We start from the raw sequence: 24,734 nt of genomic DNA on the forward strand, positions 1-24,734 counted from the left end.
ATTTTATTAGCTCTTGCCACTTTTTCTCCTGCTGATTTCATATATTTTTTTAAATGTCTTTTTCTAATTCTTCTAAGGATTCTTGTTGGGATTGTGTCCAGTCTACATTTTTCTTTGAGGTTTTGCTTAATAGATATTTTCAAAAAGTCATTCTCCTCTTTTGTGTTTGGACATTTAAAGAAATTGTGTTACGTGGTCATGGAACTTTTATGGCCAACTTCTTGTAAACCAAGCCACCTCTCCATTCCTGGGCTCAAAGACACACAATTAAATTTCTAGAATTGGTTTTATACTCAGTACTCAATTAGCCATGCAACCCTTTCTACTCTGTATCTGACCGGAGGCTATGCCCAAAGGGCTATTAAACTGTGTACCCTTTGATCCTGCAGTGTCTTTACTGGGTCTGTATTCCAAAGAGATCATAGAAAAGGGAAAAGGACCCACATGTGCAAAAATGTTTGTAGGAGCTCTTTTTGTGGTGGCAAAGAATTGCAATTGAGTCAATGCTCATCATTTGGAGAAGCTGAATAAATTATGGCATATTATAAATGTAATGGAATATTACTGTTGTGTAACAAATGATAACCAGGCTGATTTCTGAAACGTCTGGAAAGAGTTACATGAACTGATTCTAAGTGAAGTAAGCAGAATCAACAATAACAACAAGAATATGTGATCAACTGTGATGGACATGGCTCTTTTCAACAATGAGGTGATCAGGACGGTTCCAATAGACTTGTAATGGAGAGAGCCATCCTCCTCCAGAGAGAACTATTGGAGACTGAATTTGGATCAAAGCATAGTATTGTCACCTTCTTCTTGTTTTTTATTTGGTTGTGGTTTTTTTGTTTGTTTGTTTGTTTTTTGTTTTTTGTTCTTGTACAGCATGACAACTTTGGAAATAGATTTAGAAGAATTTAGAAGAATGTTTAACCTGTATCAGATTGCTTGCTGGCTGGGGGTGGGGGGAATTTACAACAAAAGGTTTTGCAAAGGTGAATGTTGACAACTATCTTTGTATATATTTGGAAAAACAAAATATTATTTTAAAAGAATTTGAGCTCATTCAATTTAAGTAAAATGGACTAACATTATGACACTCCTCTTCCAAAGTTTGGTGTTATGAAAGACCCAGGTAGGGATTCTTTTAAGGCTAACACTCACTAGCTCCAAATCCATTGTTGTTTTACATCTTGAGTTTTAGAAAAGAAATGTACACATATAATCCAACCTTGTAAAGTGCTTTGTCAACATCATTGCCATGTTGTTCTTGTTGCAATTTGGAATAATAGGATTTTTGCAGGCAATTTATCTTTGGCTTACCATTTTATGTGTGGTTGTACACCCTAAAACTTGTATTATACTACCACTTTTTTTGTGGATACTTGCCCAAATAGGATGGAGCGTATCCTTGTCTTGTAAAAAACTTTGCCATCACTTGCTACCTTCATCTCCTTTGTTATTTAATGCAAATTGGCACTCGCCAATGATGAGATGATGTCTTGATAGAGTTTATGAAAGTAAGAAGTTCATCATTTAATAACCCAAGATGTATTGGGTGGCATGTCACTACTGAATGTTGTAAAACTTGAAGGGGGGAGGGAGAGAGAAGCCCTTTAAAGATACAGATGTTTTCTCTGAGGCTTCTTATCTCCCAAGAAGACACTGGTTATTCTGACAGGTGAAACAAGTCTGGGCAAATATGCAACATTGATCTAATCAGCAGGGAACAAGAGCAATATTTTAACTGGTGCTACCTTTTAACAGCATCATTAAGAGCTCTCATTATTCTTTTATTAGAGGTTCCCTCTCTTTCTTATCAGATTACAGAATGAGCATAACTCAAGGCACTGATTTGATCTTTTGTTAAAGAGGATTACAGCTTTGCATTAACTCAAATTGACACAGTTTATAATTCGCTTGTGGATACACGGACTGACAGTGTCACATGTTTGACCCCCTCAGCAGTGCTGTGGAAAAGGACCCCCATACATCATCATTAAAGATGGCATTCAGCACAGAAATGGGAGGTATGGGGGCTTGTTCACTACTTATGTTGGCAAGGACAAAGGAGATACTGAAACTTGGGGCAGATGTTGAAAAGCGAGAATTCCTCTGTTTCTTTTTGTCTTTTCTCCATGATTGGTATTGTACAGTTTCAAAGAAGTTGAGTGAACAACTTGGTGTCCTGGTGCCTATCTGGAAGTGGACTAAAAAAGGTGGTTTTTAAAAAATGAACATTGTAGAACCAGAGAGAATAAAGCTCTTTCTCAAAATGATCCTCTAGTAATAGAACAAAACCTTCATTTCTTCAGCCATAGTCCCAACACTTATTCAGAGTTCTCTGATTTTTTTTCTTTGTTGAAGTCATCTCCCAGTCATACTATTCTTTCCATACCTCCATCTTTAAGGAACATCCTTTTTTCTTTGAAAGCCCAGCTCAGATGCTATCCCCTTACTGAGGCCTGGGCATCTAGTCCCCAGTTCTTGCTCCTCAAACTTTTCTAAACCCACTTAGATGCATGTCTTCTTTGCTCTTATCACTTACCTTATAGACACTTTATTTCCTCTGATTAGATCATAAACGTGAGGGCAGTGGTGGTATCATTTTTCATCTTTCTTTTGTTAGCTTCCTTCTCAGGGCCTTGCATGTAGTTCTTTGAGATGCTGAGAGATGATATCTCCTTGATGACAATATTTCTCTCAGTGATGCAAACTGACTGTGCATTCTGGGTGATTTTTGACGATTTGCTCTCATAAATCCTTCACAGTGGCTCCTTTCCAACAACCTGATTACCTTCTGAATTTCTGAACAGTAAAGTGGATGAGACTGTCTGTATTTCTTACTTTTGTTCTGTTACTAGCCCATTTTTCGTGTATGTCAGTGACCTTAGCATGTTGCAGAGAAATAGTATATTCTCTCTCTCCCTCTCCCTTACTGTTTCATTTGCAGAGAAGGAGGGGAAAGACCTTAATTAGTTGGTCTTTAATTTAGATCATCCTACATAACTAAATCTTGACTCGATCTTTATTAAACACCTATATGCCAGGCACTGTGCTAAATGTTTTACAAATATTATCTCATTTGATCTTGAGAACATTTAATTTTGCAAGTGTCCCTTTCCCCAGTGGGATACATCTCTAATGAAACTTTCCTAATTTGGCAAGATTGGACAGAACTGAGTATCACAGAGAAGATAGTTCCCTCCCCACTCAAAAGTATGTCCTTCATGGCAAGAAATTGGAAACTGAATAGATGCCCATCAGTTGGGAAATGATTGAATAAGTTATGGTATATAAATGTTATGGAATATTATTTTTCTGTAAGAAACAGTCAGTAGGATGATTTCAGAGAGGTCCAAAGAGATTTATATGAACTGATGCTGAGTGAAATGAGCAGGACCAGGAGATCATTGTACACAACAACAGCAAGATTATTCTAATGGACATGGCTCTTTTCAACAATGAGATGATTCAGATGAATTCCAATTATCTTGTGATGAAGAGAGCCATTTATATCCAGAGAGAAGACTGTGGGAACTGAATGAAGATCAAAACATAAGATTCTCACTCTTTTTGTTGTTCATTTGCATTTTGTTTTCTTACTCATTTTCTTTCCTTTTTGATCTGATCTTTCATGTACAGCAAGATAATTGTACAAATATGTTTACATGTATTAGATGTAACATACATTTTAACATGTATAACATATATTGATTACTTGCCATCTGAGGAGGAGATGGAGAAAAGGAGGGGAAATTTTGGAACACAAGGCTATGCAAGGATCAATGTTGAAAAATTATGTATGCATGTGTTTTGAAATTTAAAAAACAAAAAAGTATATCCTTCAAACTTTTCACTAGTTAGAGATTCATTTGTTATAAAAAGTAGAATTAGCCCAGACCGTAGGGGCAGCTAAGTGGAACAGTGGGTGGAATACCAGATCTGCAGTCAGGAAGGTCTAGATTCAAATCCATCCTCAGATAATAAGTAGCTGTTTGACTCAACATTCAATTAATCTCCCTCAATTTCCTCATCTATAAAATGGGTATAATGATAGCACCTACTTCATAAATGGGGATGATCAAATAATGTTTGTAAAGAGAGTTAGCACAGTACATGACACATAATAAATACTATATAAATGTTAAATTATTACTATTATTATAAATATTAGCTATTTTTATCTGTTTGCATCAGTTCTTCATCTATAAAATGAGCTGCAGAAGGAAATGGCAAATCATTCCAGTATCTTTGCCAAAAAAGCTTCACTGGGGCCACAGAGAGTTGGACAGACTGAAACAACTAAACAACAAACTTATCATCATCACAAGGCACTCATTTTTAGTTTAGTTGCTTTAATCAACTATAGTTCGCTTTTCCCCAGACTGCTAGTTGATACTGTCAGTAAAGAAGTATGATAGACAGGAAGGGAACGATATTCCTTTTCCTACTATCAACTAGAATTTTCAGGATTTTCCTTTTCTTTTTTGAGATTTAAAGCTGAAAGAGACTATTGAATTCAGCCCATCTTTACTACTACTAAGTAGTATTATCTTGCAATAAGAAAATTGAGGCAAACAGAAGTTTAACAACTTGCCTAGTTAGTAAGTATTCGGTTTTGAACTTAAATCCAGGGCCCTCTTTACTATAATGTTTATTATAATGTCTATTGGGGTTTTATTCCTGTCTTTTTATAAGGTTATAAGGTTCACTCTTTGGAGTTCTTTTTTGGTCCTTTTAGAGGACTGAAACTGGTTGAGTTTTTCTAATTAAAAATGAACTTCATTAATGGGAAAATCATTAAATAAAATAAACTTGCAAATTTAGAAAACATGGTGAGACATTAAAAAATATGCCTACTCTAAACCGTATGTAGCAGTAGGCCAATTGTCCCTGACTCACTCTGACTTATTGCTTCTTAGGAGTTAGAGTACTGATGAGAATGGAATTTTGATTGGCAAAGGGAAGAAAATATGAGCCACTTTGGGGAAGGATCAGAAAGATGGCCCAGTGGTTGAGGTCTGAGAGAACTGGATATCCCAGGGAGAGTGAGAAGTAATGGATACCTGATGATGTCAGAGGACCACATAGACCAGGCTCTTCCCAGCTTTATTGAGGAGTCTGACCAGTGTACACTCTCCCTGGCCCTGACCTTAGGATGGTAGCACCTGCGGCAGTTGAGATTAGGAGCCATTCTGAAGTTTTCTTTACTTTGTTCTTGACCTAACTTTGCTAAACTTGATCACCATTTTGCAATGCCATGTAATTTGTTCTCTAGTCCTTTCCTCTCTTAATAGTTACTCTGTCCCTAGAGTACCTCAGTTTTTTTTAGTGGTACTTGGATGCTCTGCACCTTTTTTTTTTTTTTTAATAGTTTTTATTTACCAGATATATGAATGAGTAATTTTACAACATTGACAATTGCCAAACCTTTTGCTCCAACCCTTCCCCTCCTTCTCCCCCAACCCCCGATGGCAGGTTGACCAATACATGTTCAGTATGTTAAAGTATAAATTAAATACAATATATGTATACATGTCCATACAGTTATTTTGCTGTACAAAAATAATTGGACTTTGAAACAGTGTACAATTAGCCTGTGAAGGAAATCCAAAATGCAGGCAGACAAAATTAAGGGGATTGGGAATTCTATGTAATGGTTCATAGTCATCTCCCAGAGTTCTTTTGCTGGGTGTAGCTGGTTCAGTTTATTACTGCTCTATTGGAACTGATTTGGTTCATCACATTGTTGAAGAGGGCCACGTCCATGAGAATTGATCATCATATAGTATTGTTGAAGTATACAATGATCTCTTGGTCCTACTCATTTCACTCAGTATCAGTTCATGTAAGTCTCTCCAGGCCTTTCTTGAAATCATCCTGTTGGTCATTTCTTACAGAACAATAATATTCCATAATATACATATACCACAATTCAGCCATTCTCCAATTAATGGGCATCCAATCAGTTTCCAGATTCTGGCTACCACGAAGAGGGCTGCCACAAACATTCTTGTACATACAGGTCCCTTTCCCTTCTTTAAGATCTCTTTGGGAGATAAGCCCAGTAGTAACACTGCTGGATCAAAGGGTATGCCCAGTTTGATAACTTTTTGGGCATAGTTCCAAATTGCTCTCCAGAATGGTTGGATGTATTCACAATTCCACCAACAATGTATCAGTGTCCCAGTTTTCCCACATCCCCTCCAACATTCTGCATTATCTTTCCCTGTCATTCTAGCCAATCTGACAGGTGTGTAGTGGTATCTCAGAGTTGTCTTAATTTGCATTTCTCTGATTAATAATGACTTTGAGCATCTTTTCATATGGCTAGAAATAGTTTCAATTTCTTCATCTGAGAATTGTCTGTTCATATCCTTTGACCATTTATCAATTGGAGAATGGCTTGATTTCTTATAAATTAGAGTCAATTCCAATTTTGTAAATGAGGCCTTTATCGGAACCTTTGACTGTAAAAAACGTTTTCCCAGTTTATTGTTTCCCTTCTAATCTTATCTGCATTAGTTTTGTTTGTACAAAAACTTTTCAATTCGATATAATCAAAGTTTTCTATTTTGTGATCAATAATGATCTCTAGTTCTTCTTTGTGTTTGTTTGTCTTTTTTTTTTTTTTTTTTTTTTTTCCTGAGGCTGGGGTTGAGGACTTGCCCAGGGTCACACGGCTAGGAAGTGTTATTAAGTGTCTGAGACCAGATTTGAACTCGGGTTAGTTCTTCTTTGGGCATAAATTCCTTCCTCTTCCACAAGTCTGAGAGGTAAACTATCCTATGTTCCTCTAACTTATTTATAATCTCATTCTTTATGCCTAGGTCATGAACCCATTTTGACCTGACGTTGGTGTACGGTGTTAAGTGTGGGTCAATGCCTAGTTTCTGCCAAATTAATTTCCAATTTTCCCAGCAATTTTTGTCTTATCCCAAAAGCTGGGGTCCTTGTGTTTGTCAAACTCTGCATCTTTTTAATAGTGAAAAGTGAGGTACATGAACTGGTACAGAAAACTAGAGATAAAACTTAAATTTCCAAATTTCTAGTTCTGATCTGTTTTCACAAGCATATATTTACATGCACATATGTATGTATATAGATACATATTATATGACTGTCTTAATATATTATTCTTTTCTTGCTAAAAATACCAACTTTATATGGTGGGTGCTGAAGAGACTTCTGTTGCAAACTATAATCTTATAGTATTAAGTGTCATCAAATTTCTGTACTCTTAAATTTGAAATAAATATTGAATTCCAGTTGCATCTGGCCTTATTATTATATAGCATTTCTTTGGCATGTATATTATTTACCTACCATATTATAGTTCCTTCCATTGGGGGTCAGCATTCTGTGATGTCTTGATCATGGTCTTATCAAAAACTCACTATATGACCATGAGCAAGCAGAGACATTGTGGTAAAGTTGAGAAAACCTGGATTTGGAGTCAAAAGACCTGATTTACAATTATGGCCACTTAGGTGCTTAGGTGACTTTGGGCAGACTTGATCTTCCACAAGCATTTATTAAGTGCCTGCTGTGTGCCTGGCCTGGTTTTTGGCCCAAATTTTTCACCTCTAAAGGGTTAGAATAGATGACTTTTAAGGGAACGGCTTTCAAGATCTAAATTTTAACTCAAAAAATTTTAAGAATAAAGTGGGACTTTTAAAAAAACTTAGTTTTGTTGCTGTCTTCTGCTTGTACACCTCCTTCAATTCCAAAAATGTGTATTCCCTCTCCTCCTTCACACAGGGAACCATTCCCTCAACAACGATGAGAAATGAAAATGAAAAACAAAAAAAAAGCAACTGTAGCTGAATGTAATGTTTCACACTGGTATAGCTTCTTATCTCTCTATTAAAGGAGGTATAGAGCAGCTTTAGCCATTATAATTAGCATTTAGTTTCCTATTTCTCCCATTTACCTTGTGGCAGTCATTATATATTGTTTTCCTGGCTTTTTTCCCCCACTTGACTAAAGATGAGACGTTTGTAAAGTCACTTAGCATGGCTCCTGGAACATAGTAGATATTGTATAAATATTTATTCCTCCCTCCACCCTCACCTCTGTTTTCCATGAGTTTATATAACTCTTCCCAGACTTTCTTGTATTCTTCATATCCATCTTTTCTTAATAGTGCAGTAATATAAGATTACATTCATATGCCACATATGTCTGGTCCCAGCATGAGAGAGATGTTGTGAGCCCTTGTTGTGACCTTTCTGCTCCATTGTGCTCACAAGAGCACAATGTGTGTACAAGAGATTGCAAGTTTATGCCCACAGTCAACATGCAGATAGATTCTTGTAGAAATTTGTTTGTTACCTCTAGGGCTCCTTTAAAATTTTCTTTTAAAAATCCCGAGCTTTAACTTTGTCCTAGTTTGTATGATGTGCCAAGAAATTTATTTGTACCTCAGTTTACTTAATGTGGGTGGAAGTTTCTCTCTTTTCCTCTTTTGACAGAGGACCAGTTGGAAACCTATAGAATTGACCAAACTTCTTAGCCAAGGCCTTATGAGGAGTGCCTGAAGAAAGGGGTGACTAGAGGCCTCTGAGTCCTGGCCTTTTGCTTTCCTCCCTTTGGGGATCTTTGAGGTTCTTTACCAGTTTATACTTAGGTGAATTCTGTGAGTTACTTTGAGTAATCTAAAGTTAGTTAACTTTGCATGGATGATTCACAAGAAGTAAACTATATTTTCTGTTGTCCCTGATGCATTTTCTTTGATGTTCATAAATGGTTGAATGTTTGGTCCCCTAGAGTCTAGAAGAAATAAGGTGAAAGAAACTGAACTTTGTGAGGCCCAGTGCAGCACCAACCATGTTTGAAAGCAATACCTTGGATTCTAGATTTACCTTAGATGAGGTGTGTAGTCTGATTTAGGTATGATCTTTTGTTATTTTTGGTTGTGGTATTAAATCTTTTTTTTTTTTTTTAATTAAAGTTTTTTTATTTACAAAGCATATGCATGGGTAATTTTTCCAACATTGACGTTTGCATAATCTTTTGTTGCAAATTTTCTCCTCCTTCCTCCCACCCACTCCCCTAGTTGGCAAGTAGTCCAATATATGTTAAATGTGTTAAAATACATGTTAGAGCAAATATATGTATACATATTTATACAGTTATCTTGTTACACAAGAAAAATCGAATCTAGAAAGAAAGAAAAAAACCTGAGAAGGAAAACAAAAAATGCAAGCACACAACAACAGAAAGAGAGAGAATGCTAATGTTGTGTTTCACACTCACTTGCCATGGTCCTCTCTTGGGGTGTAGATGGCTCTCTGCATCACTGAACACCTGGAACTGCTTTGAATCCTCTTATTGTTGTTGAAGAGAGCCACATGGGTCAGAATTAACCTTCAGAACTAGCACAATAGTCTTGTTGTTTCCTTGTATACTGATCTCTTAGTTCTGCTCATTTCACTCAGCATCAATTCATGTAAGTCTCTCCAGGCCTCTCTGAAATCATCCTGCTGGTCATTTCTTACAGAACAATAATATTCCATAATATTCATATATCACAGTTTATTCAGCCATTCTCCAATTGATGGGCATCTACTCAGTTTCCAGTTTCTTGCTACTACAAAGAGGGCTGCCACAAACATTCTTGCACATACAGGTCCCTTTCCCTCCTTTAAGATCTTTTTTGCTATATAAGCCCAGTAGTAACACTGTAGGGTCAAAGAGTATGCACAGTTTGATAACCCTTTGGGCATAGTTCCAGATTGCTCTCCAGAATGGCTGGATCAATTCACAGTTGGCGGTATTAAATCTTAAGCAGGAGGTCATTGTCTCATCCTGTACTGTAGAATACAAATTACAAGGGGAAAGAACAGTGTTTTCTTTGGGATGCTGTTTTCCACTGTCCTGGAAATGAGGTCTGGAATGCGCACAGATCACACCTTGGTCTTCCTTTAAGAACAAAACACTTTATAAATATCAACTCCTTTACCCTCTGGGCACTACTGCTTAAAAGAAAATAGACCTGAAAACCCTGATCAAAGACAGTTGTAGAGCTGGTAAGCCACACTTGTGAGGACCCAGGTAAGGATTGTCCCTGTGCCTCAGCTCTGCTGTGGCCTTCTTAGATGCTATGGGCTGAGTCTTTTTAGCCTGGCTCTCTTGCTGTGTAGAATCTGAAATGCTGCAAAGACGACCACTTGTCCTGCAGGGCTTCAGGGCTCCCTGCTTCTTTATAAGGAAGAAGAAATCAATACACATTTTCTCTTACATGTACTCAGCAGCACTCCTTCATCTCCATCCCAGATCCTGGGATGGAGCCTGCAGGGAGGGAACAGAGTGTAGGGAACAGAGCTCCATCAGCTCTTGGGAAAAGGAAATGCAAACTGCTCATTATATACTTGAGAATCAGATTTTTTAAAGCAATTCATGTGATTGGCTTAGGTAACAAATTCTTGGCTTGAATGAGTAGTTAGGGGATGTGGATGGAGTAAGAATTGGCTTCTCCACGAGGGAATAAAGGCCAGAGCATTATTGTGCCACCCAGCAAGTTGTCTTTGCTGCGTAAATGCCCAGCAGCTCAAATAATCAGGAAGTCATAGCAGTCGCGGTAGTAGAGTCTCAGCTCCACCTGGCAGGGAGTCCTGAGGAAGGCAGGGGCTGAGCTACCCTTTATCTTCCCTAAAGAATTTGTTCCTTAGAAGGTGAATCGGAGGGCGCAGTACAAAGGGGATTGGCAGGATTGGAGGGCCAAGCTATTTACTAATAATAAATCAGTTGTGTTGACTTAAGCCTCACTCTTCCTCTCCCCTAGCCTCACTCTCAGGCCTCTCAGAACTTTTCCTTGTCAATTCTTTAGTAGGAACTCTTACTTAGAATTGTAAGATTTTGTACGTGTAAAGAACCTTAGAGATGATAGAATCACAGGATGTGAGGCTACAGTTGGGCCATCTTCCCAGCACCTTACTGCCCAGGCACAAATCAGTAAAGTAATTGTCACTAGGCATCACAGCTCACAAGTGGCAGAATTGAGACTTGACCCTCCATCTCTGGCTGCTGCTTCTCCTGCTTGATGCTGCACTTCTACTCAGCCTAGAATCTCCCTCATCCTCAGCTCCACCTGGCTGCGCACCAGCTTGCCCACGAAACCTGTCCTGATTCCCTCAAATTCCTAGAGCCCTCCCTCATCTCCTTTGTGTATTTTTGCACAGATCAACAGTTTGGCTGGAACTAGATACAGAGGTTTCTGAAATCACCTCAGTGAGAGTTAAGCCATATCATACAAGGAAAATAGGGCTGTGGGGAAAAATGGAGGTAGGGAAACAATAACTGAACACTGATTCTGGCCAAACTATTGCAACCAAAGGTTCTTCAACCATCATCCACTGGGTTTGCCCTATGAGCGGCACAGGTGGGATCACCCTGTGGTCAGAACAGAAGACCTTGGACTCTGCCTGTTCTGGGAGGTGCCTCAGGAGGCACTTTCTCTCCCCAAGTATGGACCCAAGGTGCTGATCTGGGCATATGGCCAAGAGTCCGATGTGTCTGATCATTGTCATGTCCATTGAAGGATAGGGCAGGGCCATTGTTTGTCTTCCCTTCTGTCTGATGTCTCCTTCATTAGGCCTTTGTTGAAAGTGGTGGCCCCTCTGAATAAGGGGCTGCACCTTGGGTTGGTCTCCACCCACTCCACCCTGCACATGGTGTGATCTTCTCTCTCCTCAGTGAGTAGTGCTCACTGCTCCAGTTTGCACCGCCCCCCACACTCTGTAGGTCGCCCTCCCACCATGCACATCTCTGGGGTCCTCCTATCACCTCATTCCCTGGAATGCTATCCCCAGTAAGGTATATCCACATACACGTGCCCCCCACCCCAGACATTGCAGTACTTTCTCCTCGCTGGAGCCAAGCATTTCCTCTTCCCATAGACCCCTGCCCTAATCCCCATGGACTTCTTGCCACCCAGGAGCAATTTCCCTTGATGATAAAACTGTGTGTCCCAAGAGGCACAATTGAGACTCTGCTCAAACTGTTCCCTCCTCGGTTGAATGTGTTTTTACTGTGAGTGTGAAAGCAGGGCTGCCTGTATTTAACCTGCAGTCTGTGGGTGCCCCCCCCCAGCAGTGCCCCTGATAATACCACAGGGTCAAAGGAGCGATCGATACAGAGCCATTGGCCTGCTGGGTTTGACTCAGCCGTGTTGTCAGGGTGGCCGCAGCCCAAAGCCAAGTTTGTGGGGCCGGTCTGCTAAGCTCGGGCTTCCCTTTTCCAATGCTTAATGGAACATGGCATTCCTGATTTGTATAATAAGGCTCTTAGAAGTGATGAGCCCTGGCTCTGGCCCCCAGATGGGGGCCCTCCTTGGTAGGCACCGGCATGTTCAACTGGCGAGTTGGCCAGTTTGAAGTAGTGGCAGAAGGAACTAATGGAGATTGCTTGCACAGGGGTTGTGACTCCTAAGAAGGGCTCCCTGAACGGCCAAGAATCCTCCTCTCTTTGTGGCAACTGCTTTGGTTCACATGCCTTTTAGCCATGGAGTAACTAAATGGGCCCTGTTATTTTTCATGACTTTCCTGAACTGTGATGACATGGAAAGGGAGACCCCAGCCTGCCCACTGAGGTAGCATGGTTTAAGCTGCATATCATATTTTAACTGTTTGTTTGTCTCTGAAGTTGCCATATTTAGGGTTGATATCCCATCTTCAAGTAGAATGGGGGTGCTTCCTCTCGCTCTCAGTAGGGTATTAGCTGGACACTTTTCTTGTTTGACTGCCAGGCAGCAACAAGCACTGCTGCTGAATTAGAGATGTTTAGGCCTTCGGAGATAGGAGTTAAATGCAAGCTAAGAGATGCTCAACTGAGCTGCCCCCTCCAATGTACAGGGTCACTGTGCAATGCTCATGATTTGAAGTCTAATGTAACTGTGGTATCCTGTCTCACCTCCAGTTCAGTTGGAGGAAGTGATTCACATCTAAGCAGTGAAGCATCCCATGGCTTTTAACAGGAGCGGTTAGAAGGGCCGATATTTGAACAGGGAGCTTCATCTTCCTGAAGCTAGCAGTCACAAAACCGTAAACACAACACGGACCAACTCTATTGCCTAGAATCGGGGTGGCTTGACGTTAGTTAATATTAAACATCTCCAGCAAGGCGGGAGCTCTGCAGCTCAGCTATGGAATAAAAATAAATAAAAATAAAGAGAAAACCCTGTTAAAAGCAGCAAGATGATTTGTCATCTTTCCTTTGTGAGGCAATTTGTCTTTACTCGCATCAAATCTGTTAAAACAGTCAAACTGTGAAAGTGGAAATCATCTTAAGAATATAGAATATTAATTCACAGGAAAGGAGAAGTCCCTTTTGTCTGAAGACTGTTTCTCTCCTCCTCTTTGAAATCTGAAGGAGGCAATTTCTTTTTGCCTTGGTAATTGTCTTGTAAATGCTGAGATTGTGAACCTGGTGGTGGGGGAAGATAGGGCTGCAGGTACTTTATTCCTTCCTCTATCAGGACACATCCAGTCTTCAGTAAGGGGTCCAGATGAATAGAATGGCATCTTCACTGGCTTATTGGAGGCTGGATTTCTGGTATGGAGGTGTGATTAGAGACAGACGTAGCCAAGAAAGAAGTCTGGAGGTTATGAAGTGGACTTGCTGTGAAGGTGCCAATTTGAACTGCTTTGAAGTTAATGGAGGTAAAGGATTGAGAGAAGAAATATTTATAAATAAACTATTGTTCCTCTTCATATCTATTTTCTCTCTTCCCTACTGATTTTCTCCTCCCCTCATCTCTAGCCTCCTTTGTTTGGGGTCTGAATTTGCTTCTTAAAAATTTATAAATCTTGCTTCTGATCTTTAGGAGACAGGCCGGAGGTCACCTGTCAGCATCTGTAATTTAAAGCTGCAGGGCTAAAAGCATTTGCAGGGGCTTGAAGGACCTAGTTTTGACCTGACCAAAAGAACGAATTGAAACAGCCCTTCTCGAGTCTCCTTCAAGCACTAGGGAGGCTGGTGATGAGAGCTGTCACGCGAGGTAATTTATGGGCTCCGGTTTGCTTGGAGTGGCCAGAATGTCCTGGCTTTGGTAGAAATGCATCACACACTGCCATCGTGTGGCTGACTAAGCACACGTGCCCTTTTGGGTTCTGGAGGCCTTATGAAAAAAGGTGATGATTGGACAGAAAGGCCCACTCTTCCTCACTTAAAAGCATAGCATTGTCAGCTGCTGTGTTGATTTGCCTCTACAAAGTGCTGAAAATTGGAGAATTAGTAAAGAGAATTTTGTGTTTTTTATTAGATAGTTGTGTTGAGATTTCAAAACAAATTTTCTTCCTAATATTTATTCCACTGTCTCACACTGGAGTTCCAGTGTTTATTCCAATTAATTAACTGGGATACTTGTTCCTTTGCAAAACTGTGTCTCACCTTTCCTTCCCTTTCTCTCATTCCCTTTTGTTCCCCTTACCTGTCTCCCCCCATTTCTTTTGCCCTTCCCCTTTCAACCAAATAATTTTGTGTGTTTCCTTTGGATTTTCAATATGTATCTGTCCCATATTCATGATGATGAAGGATAGGTTAATCATCCTCCATCCACTTCCATAGGAGGGATTCAGAGTTACCACCTATTGTAATTGGGGTCAAGATGTTCCCTTTTGGAGGGAGTTTCAGAATAATCTCTTGGGCATCTGATTTACACAGAGGAAGTCAGAAATGTGTCTCCTTGGACAATAAGTGACTCGGATTGTGGTTAGAGGAACTAATCTGGAGTAGTTTTGGAATAAAGGAAAGATTGAGAGAAGGGTTCAGTCTGCATAGGGAGTTTGGAGGGAGAAGGCATGTGGTAGATGGGATTCTGATTCAGCCAGTCAGGGTCCTTGGATGAATGGAATTTGAGAGCCTGCTGTGCTATGATATGAAAATGGTTCCTGCACATGGGTAAAGTTTGCATAAACTTGACCTTTATTTTAATTTGTGTTGATATCTAAGCAGTTCTGGGTAAACTGAAACAATTAATACCTGATCTTTGCCACCTTTTGTTATCCATTATTACTGTTCCCCAAACCATGTAATTCAGCAATCATTTAGAAAGATCCAGTCTGAATGAGGGCCTGGGTCAGGTGCTGGGCTTACCAAGGAGGACACAGAACAGATGTCCTGCCCCAGAGGAGTTGACCGCCTTGCGGGAGGAAGGAGACCTACAAAGATAGCCAGGCCACAAGGCATGTCAGAATTAAGACTGTTGTTCTGTTTGTGGGCTGTGTGACCAGGCAGATGCCTGCTTAATATTTGGTAATATTCCTAAAAAAAAGGTAGAAATTAGTGTTTTCAAAGAGCTGGTTATATAGATCTGGAAGGAAGTATAAAGCTACCCTGGGAAGACCTAGTGGTTATATCTCACTTATCAGAGCCCCTCCAGACCCAGCCACCATCCCAACCAGTCATCCCTTGCTCTCTTCCTCAGGATGGGACAGTGCTCGAATAGGAATGACTGCCTGCTCTGCATCCAGGCCCTCAAGTCCCTCTCTCCGTCCGCTGACCTACGTGACACCACCTGAGGGGTCTGTGGCCTGGCCATCTGTAACGGAATTCCCTTTTGTCTGTCATCTCCCCTGATTAAAGGGTGAGCTTCTTGAGGGCAGAGCCTTTCTCAGCCCCCCAGAGCACCTGGTACATACTAAGCTCTTAATAAATTCTGTTACATTTACTCACCCATTCATTCATCCACTCCAAGTCCTCTGTTATAAAGGACACCTGAAGCCCAAAGAGGTTCTGTGGACACATAAGCAATACGGAGCCCAGCTGGCATTCAAATCTGGGTTCCTTGATTGCAGAGTCAGTGCTTTTAAATGGACAGAACATCAACAGTAAATGTTTTGTGCACCAGCACACAGACACCTGAACATTGGCAGTATTGTGTGCCACCGGCACAGCATTGAAAAGCTTTTTTTTGAGGTTGGAGAACAAAGACAATCTCTTCTGTTTCATGTTCCTCCAGAGTGTACCTTACACAGTCTGTCTCCAGAGAAGGTCAGACACTTAGGTGACAGATCATCTAGCCTCCTCCTCATTTTACAATGCAGGCAATGGATGACTTGACCAGGGTCACACGGCTAGTTAGCAGCACAGTCCGACTGGCTCCCAGGCCAGCAGGTTCTCCCCTGCATCCAACTGTCTCCCTGAGATTACTGTTTGATTTAAAAGATAGACACACAGCGTAGGTGAACATCAGTGAAATTGTAAGATGCACTGAATATCCCCACCACGCCAAGATCATTCTGGCTCCTGTGGGTGGAAGCGGAGCTGCCCCTCAGAGAAGCACGGGGGAGGAGGGACATTTCTGTAGGAGCCGCCCATCTTCTTTAGGACTGATTTGGTCAAGACTCTGGCCAGATCCTGCCTTCACAGTCTAAGAATACATGGTTCCCTCTCTGTTTGAGTGCTCTGTTCATCTCCTTTGATTCTCAGCACCAGGTCAGGTCAGTCTCCAGCATTTACCGCCAGCAACTGTGCAGAACAAGGCCTTCAGCACTGTGGGGAAGGGGGGTGGGAGGGGCCTCTGAAGGGAAAGGCGACACCTGCCCCGTGGGGGCTGACAGGCTGTTTAGAGAGACAAAGCACACACGTGAAACGAGCCAAGGACATGTTTTCAGAGCAACAAATCAACATGTATAAATTAATCCGGTACAGCGTGTGCAGTGTCTTATTTTAATCAAGTAAATGACAGGGTTTGCTTGGAAGAGTCTCTTTTCCAGGAGATTTCAAAGAACCGGCTAAAGATCTTGGAAAGTGACATGCTTTCCCCGGGAAAATGACTTTGGGGTGATAGGGGAGGACCGGGAGCAGCAGGGGATGATTGCTTTCTGCCCACATCACCTGTATTTGGGGGCAGCACTTAAAGGTGTCCATAGTGTTACAGAAATTAGTGGGGAGGAAAAGAGCGTTTGAGAATGAGGGAGGGGGTGGGGCAGATACAGGTACAGTGCCTTTGGGAACCAGCCTCCTGGATACCACTGAAGGCAGCAGGCCTTGGAAACTGAGAGCCGACCAAAATCATTTGCAGGTTTCATATGCCCCTGTTGTGCTATTTGTCCTTCTCCGATCATGAGCTACAACTGTCAGCGTTGGAGTCCCACAGTCAGTGTGCGGGTGGAGCACCAGAGCGAGGACGCTTGCGTGTGTCCGTGTGTAGGAACTGTCTGCCTTACAGCGGTGGGCATTTGCCTTACATTGTTCAGTAATGTTTAAAATGTACACTCGGAGAAGGACATTGCACAGGAACGCATAGTTTGTACTTTTTTTTTTTTTTTTTTTTTTTTTTTTTTTTTTTTTAAGCGTGGTCAGAAGAATTACATAATAAATAATGAAAGCCAGATCCTAATACACACATACACACATTTTATGGAAAATGGCTGCTAATCCATGACCATTTTTTCCAGAAACAGGTTTTATGATAATATAGTAAAAATATTAAATTAGAAAATGCCTCACTAAGGGTTATAAAACCTTACTACAGTGGAGATAGGTAATTATCCCCTCTACAGCCTAAATGACAGTTTAAAAGAAATAAAAATGTTAGTGCTCATTACTTGCTTTTGTAGGTTGCAATAAAGGGTAAGTTAAATTTTAATTCAAGGAAGAGCCCCTGCTATCGACCTTCTGCCTCTCTCTACCTCAGGTGTAAGTCCTGTTAATTACACTATGTAGGTTATTCTTCTGCATGGTACTAATAGCAATACACTCTAAGGTGCTTAAAGTCACCTTTTCTTTGGCAGACGTTCCCACTGGCAGTTGAAAGCAAAGGAGTGTGTTTGGAGGTGGGGGACAAAGGGCGGGAATGCATTTCAGTTCAGTGACTCAAATCTCGATTCTTAATATGATTGGTAGAAGGAATTATGTTTTTGTTGTTGTTGTTTAATTCTGAGTTCATTATGCGTAGCCTTAAAAGGGGGGAGACTATACACTTAGCCTGCAGAATCAGATGGAGACAAGGTTAACCTGAAGGAGTAGTTTGGAGAAGTCCTAGTGAGAAAAGATGCTGGGGAGAGGGGATGCTCTGTTCTGTGGAAGAAAATCTGACTCTTGAATCCTTGGCAGTTGTTTTGTTAAGAGGGCTGAGTGGTTATTGCTTCAACTGCTGTTTTATTTTGCAAAGGGTAGAGCTGTCTTTCACAAACTGACTGATGCCTTGTCCTGAGCACTGACCTCTGGATCCCAGGACTTTTGAATCCAGACAAACCTGGCTAGCTAGCTCTCAGTCTTTTGAAACTCAGAAAACTCAACATCCCTCTAGTTTATGATTCTGAATTTTTCTCCCCAGTTCCACTAGACTCCTTCAGTGAATGGAAAATTCAGCCAGAGATGAAACCTGAATTTAAAAACGGGGTAGAGGACAGTTCTTGTATGATTGTCTAGAAAAAGCCATCTATCTTTGCAAGGCACAACCTCCCACTACCCCAGGCTACTGTCTAAGACTGTAAATTGCAGAGCAGTTGCAGATCTTCATTGGTAGAGGGAATTTCTTCACCAGGAGTCCCCTGTACCAATGAGCTCTTGGATGAAGGGGAAGGCAGGTAGGAGAAAGAGCCATTTAGAATTGGAGCCAGGTTCAGCTGCTCACAAAACTCCCTGAGATCTCACATATCTTGTCTTTTGTTGAGCAACACATGGGTAAGGAAAAATTCTTGAGATTTCAGAACATATAGGGGGAAAAATTCAGAGCCTTAATCATCAATGTCACAAGATGTTTTGATTTTCCTTGTTGTATAAACATTGCCTAATGTTTTGCATATGAATGCCTCTAAAAGTCTAGAAATAACAGTTTCTGTTCCAAGAAGGAAGGGTTCAATAAAGTCTGTGCTGAGTTGGCACAGGCATTGAGACTGTCAGGTCCCATGAACTGGGGAATCCCTCCTTTGTTTTCATCTTCTTCCCTCCCAGGTGAAAAAGGGAAGGGCTAGAGACCACCAGCACCTGTGGAGAGGCCATACATACAGTCTGTGACTTCCTCTTGGATTGAAAGTGAGATGGACTAGAGGTGACCAGGGCTGTGGAGCTAGGAGAGCTAGAGGCCTCCCGAGGAGCCCCTCATTGGCTCAGGTCAGCCTTCACCTTGGCCTTGGGGAGGTAGGGATAGGAACTGCCAAGAAGTGGTCCCTGCTTTTCATCCCAGGATTGTTGTGGCTCAGGATAGAAAATGGAGGGAAATTTTGCTGAGTTCCTTGGAGATTATGAAAAATGAGGAAATCAACACAAATCCACAAAGGGACTCTCAGCTTGGTGTGTGGAGAAAGAGGGAAGGAGAGTTATTTTTAAATTAATGGGATTAAGCTTAAAGGAAATAAATTTCATTCCAGGGTGTTAGAATCACAGGACCCTAGATATCCTGTAGTTCCAATCTCATTTTATAGATAGGGAAATTGAGGCACAGAGAAAAGTGACTAGAACTGAACTTGAACTATGTTCAGTTTACAATTACTTTCTCATTTAACCCTCACAACAGTAGGTGCTGCATCATCCTCATTTTACATTTGGAGAAACTGAGGCACGTTTCCTCTTTCACCTGAAGTTTTTTTTTGGTCATTTTGTGTTAAATAATGGTGCCTGTTCTCTGCTAGTAGGTCATCTGCCCTTATTTGGCAAGCACTCCTGTTGTTTTTCCTATGGATTACCTTCTGTACAGTAGGGTACACTTAGCTCTGCCAGGAAGCCCTGAGGCCCTCTGACCTCTGAGGAGAAATTTTATCCCTTGAGTGGAGACTGCTGGGATCTTCCCCTGGCCCTGTCCTGCCTCCTTCCCCACTGGACTCCCTCTTGCCCCCAGGATCAAATAAATAGAAAATCCTCTGTTGGCCATTCGAAGCCTCTTATAACCAGCCTCTTCTCCTTTGCAGTCTCAGACTTGACTCCTCTCCAGTCTCTGAGCCGACAGCCCTGGCTGCCTGCCCCCTGGGCCTGCAGAAGACCTTTCCTGGGGCCACCTTTGCCATCCTTGCTCTTCTCCCCCTCCCCCCCCCCAATGTTTGAGCTTCCCTCCCAGGTTGTCTTCCATTTGCACTGTTTGTTTTTGTTTTTGTTTTTTGTATGCGTAACTTTTTGCATTGTGTTCTCCAATAAAATATTAATTACTTTGAAGCAGAGATCCCATTTTTGCTTTTCTTTTGAGTTGTCATTGCCTGGCACAAAGTCAGCATTTAAGATATGTTAATTGACTTGTAGGCAACTTTTACCTCTTATTACCTTCTTCTTTATGCTTATATTGACACCACCCACTGGGTGACTGTATGTATATGCAGCTGTTCTTAGGGCAGAAATTAGAAGTTACTTCTTTGATTTCTGGTACACAAGATCATGTGTGTGTGTGTGTGTGTGTGTGTGTGTGTGTGTGTGTGTGTGTGTGTGTGTGTAAATGTCAAAACTCAACCTTTAGAAATAAATAAGCTAGCCTAATTTTTATTGGGGTGAAGGGAAGCGGAGGGAGAAGGAAGGGAAACTCAATTCTACTATTGGAACTGCTGCATATGTGATATTAATTGGAATCTTGTTGCTGGGTCATTTTCATTGTTTTTCAAGTACCGTCAAGTCCAAGAAAATGTATGAAAACTAAATTATATCCCCCACATCCTATTCCTGATTGAATCCTCTTTAGAGTGTGGCAGTCTCATACATCCTATTAAAATATTCAATCTTGTTTTCTTACTTGAAGAGCCTGTCTGTAAAGGGCAAACTTAGAGAAAGCTCATTCCCTGGAGACAGGGTCCCCAGCCACACTGGAATAGTGACATATTTCAGGGCAGTCTGTACTTGGTGTGCTTAGAGTCTCCTTTCCTCCCTGTGTTTGTGAAGGAAGGAGGCCTGTGGAACACACTTGTTGGGGGGGGGGGTTCCTGTTGAAGAATATTAGAGTGTTTCATATCTCTTCCTCTGGATTTAACCTTGAAAAAGTTACTCAGTGCGCATTTTTTTCATACTTCTCTTTTGGTTTTGTCTTTTAGGACAGAGCTCTATCGATCACTCTTTGGAAAACTTGGCAGCGCCCCTGCAGAAGGCCCTCGGAATTAAGTCCCCACCCCAACCACTGGGCTCTGTCTTGTCTACTAGAATTGAAGAGACAGCAAGAGAATTAAAAGCTGTCTCCACATCTCAGTGTCAGCCGCTCACCCAGGCAAATGGTTGACATTTTCTTATCACCGAACTTGGTCGGGGATCTAGTGCAGTCCCTCAGGAAGAAGTGGCTCTAACAGCACCCACTTATAAGACCCGTTTGGTACCTCCAGGACCCTTTAGGAAATGTCTTTTTTAGAAAATATCTTCTGTGCTTAGTGTGGCCAAGGGAACCATGGCTCACATCTAAGACGATCACAGCCAGGACTATTGGTTTTGCTACTTTTAAACATTTGGAAAGCATGGACTATCAGGAACTTTCTGTTCTTCTGTTCTACCAGAACTGGTTGGGAATTCTTTCAAGCAAGAAGCTGTTTGCATGATGGGGGACTGCACTTGAGGAAGGAGGCCTGAGCCAAACACTGCTTGTCCTGGTCAGAAACTTCTCATGGCCCCAAGCCACAGGGAGCTTTAGGAAGTGGTCCTACCCACCCTTTTTCCACAACTCAGATATTTGTGGATTTTCAGCTAACTATTGATCTCTTGACTTTCTTTTCTTTGTTTTTCCCCTCTAGCCGTTAAGAATTCTTTCAGAATTCTGTTCCTTTCTCACCACTCATGACACATTTTATCGAGGTTAACTCTGGTGTAAATCTAGCAGGAGCAGATGATTCACTTGTTTTTCATCCAAAGGTCAAAAGCTGGAAATTAAATCCCCATAAGGGGGATTTATTGGCCTGCTGTGGTCAATCTACAATGAAGATGATCGTGCATAAGTAATGCATGCATATGGATGGAGCAGTACTGAGCCAAGTGCTCAGCTGCATCCTTGCTCTGCCCAAGTCTTTATTTGATACCTTAGAGTGTATGAAGACATCCTTAGACCAGCTCACAAAGTATAATTGTCATAAATACAGAGTTTTGGTTAGGTTAGTACTATTTTGGTGATGAAAATGTCCAAACAGAATTACAGATTCTTATTTTCCTAGGAATGAATCCTGTGTTCCATTGGCTTTGGTATCCAGTGACTTTTGATTAAAACGTTACCCTGAAGCTGGGATCCAGTGCATTCAGACTTGAATGTTACATGGATTATCGTTTATTTGTTTATTTTTTAACATACATATATATTTTCTGAGCACGATATGGGAGAGAATAGAATAGAAGGTTTTCTACTTCTAATTAATTGATCTTTTTTTCATGGTGACTTCTTTTTCTTGCCTTGATAGTCACCCCTTAGGTTTGACTGTCAAGGAAATATAAAATTTTCAGTGCTGCTCTCTTTCCAGAAAATACCAATCACCAGAAATCTAAGACATCACTCAAAAGGCATCTCTTTTTTGAATATAATGTATGATTCTTTCCATCTGGCCTGAGGACTTCCAGGTTATGCATATTATAATAGCAAGTAAATAACTCTTAAGTATTTCTCTGAACCTGACATCAGGCTTGCTTTTTTAAGGGGATGAGGCCTTTTGTCACTGTCAAATTTTATCAAGTGAAGAATGAGATCTAAATAGGTGTTCCAGAATCTTTGGAGCAAATATGCTTAATTAAAGTGAATGAAAAGTCAGGAGCAGTGTGAAATACGGAACAGGCAAGGGGTTTTCAGCAAAGGGAGGCCCATGTTTTAAAATTCAGAATACCACCCTCCTTCCAGCCAAGAATAAATTGGAAACTATTTTAATTGACACGGATACTGCAATTCAACTGTTACTAGAAAGACAGATTAGTTGATTGATTTGCATTTTAATAAAACTAATACTTTACATTTTGGTGGCTAATGCTGATTTTTAAATGAGTTCAGAGCTGTTATCTAGAGTTTCAATCCAGAGACCTTTTTCTATGTTGACTGAAGCATTCTCTCTTTTGTATGGAGTTTTGCTTATTTTATTCTTAACCAGCTGACTACTTATGACAGTCTCAACCCAGGGACCATACAGAGCCCACAGTACACTGTCAAAATCAGAAGAAAGGGAGATTTTGAGGAACCTGGTGATATCCAAAATGTGATCTCATCCTTGACTATCCTCCACTGCCACAGGCCGAAGTAGCTGGGAAGGGTTCATTGAGCTCCTTCCCTCCGCAGTATGGGAGGGCTTGGTCAAGGCTGGCTTCACCCTTTCACTGGCCCTCACGCAGCAGGCCTGGCCAGGGACTGCCCTTCCTGGGTCCACCTCTGGGAGGAGTAAGGAGCTATGGCCTTTCAGGTGCTTTGAGATTCTTCAATGAGAAATGGGGGCTTCCATCTGCCTTCCCTCCTCCCTCTCCGTCCTTATCCTCACTTTCCCTTCTCTTGGGATCACCTTGCCAGTGTCTGGGCAAATACTCTTACTTCCGGTTCTCTTACTTGTTGTTGCTTGAAACTTTTGTCCCGAGCTCCTCAGCTGCCATGAGTTAGTACAGAGTGAACTGTGGCATCTTTTTTCTAGTTGAGCATAATGTCTCTGGATCCTTTGCTGTTGCTTTTGCCTCCTTCCTTCCCAGATCTGTCCTAGCCTCCTTTAGCTTTTGGATTGAGAAGATGCAAGGATTCTACAGGTCCTGACCCAGAGGCCTCTCTGGGGTCTAGAATATAGGGAGATGATCATATTGAAAGGTGGCCATTTCTATTCATTTTTCCAGGTTAATCCTCCCTCTCCCCCTGCTGCTTGCCCTGAATTTTGTAAGGACTGCTAAATATTGCCTAAGATTTGGTATTATGGATGGCCACCTCATACCAGTCGACCTAAAAGGAACAGTGAATCTGTGCCCCTGAATTGATCCAGAATGTGCCTTTTGAAGTGCAGTTGGGCCTTTAATATTCCCTAAGGGTTCCTTCCACAGACATTTCATGCATTTAATGCATTAGTGCCAATATCTTTTTCTCCTTGGAGCCAGATTCAAGAAATGGCAGTGTGCTGGGTTTAGCACAAACTTTCCAGATGAGTAGAGCCCAATTTTTCAGGGACATTCCCTGAGGCCCACCAGGTACAGAAACTCAGAAGGGTTGGGTTCCTTCTGGCATTTTTATGTGTACAGATGATCTGATGACATGTGTATTCGTATGAGATTTTTCTATTATATGTGATGTTTAATAAAAATCTTGAAATAACCACACCTTTTGCTCTTCCTTTATGGAGTTGTTTGTTCAACTCTTGTTTTGTTGTGTGTTTTTTGATTTGGAGTTGTCTTCATAAATAGAACATATCTCTTCCTTGTTCCCCACCAAGCCAAGCTTTTTCTCTTCAGTTCTCTTTCTCCTTCGACCTAAGATTTCAAAAGAAGCTGGTAATTTGGTAAGTTCATTAATTAATACACTTTAAGACTGCAGGGTCCATGTCACCCTGCTGATTTGTATGTATTCAGGTTGTCCAACAACTCTTACCAATCTGACGTCTTCCTTACTTATTCCTTTGTCTGGAGGACCAAGATATGTGGTAAACACAGCCTGAGAAGGCCTTCTCTTTCCTTTAGAGTGTATCTTTATACCTCTTAATAGCAGGACCACCAAGAGCTTTCCTTATAATCACATGGCTAGCAAATTTGGTGTAGAGTTTCTTATTTAAGATCAAGGGCCGGACGCTGTATGTGCAAAAATGTTTGTGGCAGTCTTCTTTGTAGTGGCCAGAGAATGGAAACTACGTGGATCCCCATCAATTGGAGAATGGCTGAATAAATTGTGG

At 41.2% G+C, this 24,734-nt stretch overlaps 1 protein-coding gene across 1 annotated transcript in view; it reads left to right on the plus strand.

Moving 5' to 3' along the window:
* Window positions 1-24,168, plus strand: part of AATF (apoptosis antagonizing transcription factor) — a 104,280-nt gene extending 80,112 nt beyond the window's left edge. Inside the window, exon 12 of the mRNA XM_074262048.1 lies at window positions 20,961-24,168. Within this exon, the coding sequence (XP_074118149.1) occupies window positions 20,961-21,027 (67 nt within the window). The 3' untranslated portion in view covers window positions 21,028-24,168. The remainder of the gene's footprint in view (window positions 1-20,960) is intronic.
* The last annotated feature ends 566 nt before the right edge of the window (window positions 24,169-24,734 follow it).

Source organism: Sminthopsis crassicaudata, chromosome 4 (assembly GCF_048593235.1).
Source record: "Sminthopsis crassicaudata isolate SCR6 chromosome 4, ASM4859323v1, whole genome shotgun sequence".
Taxonomy (NCBI): Eukaryota; Metazoa; Chordata; class Mammalia; order Dasyuromorphia; family Dasyuridae; genus Sminthopsis; species Sminthopsis crassicaudata.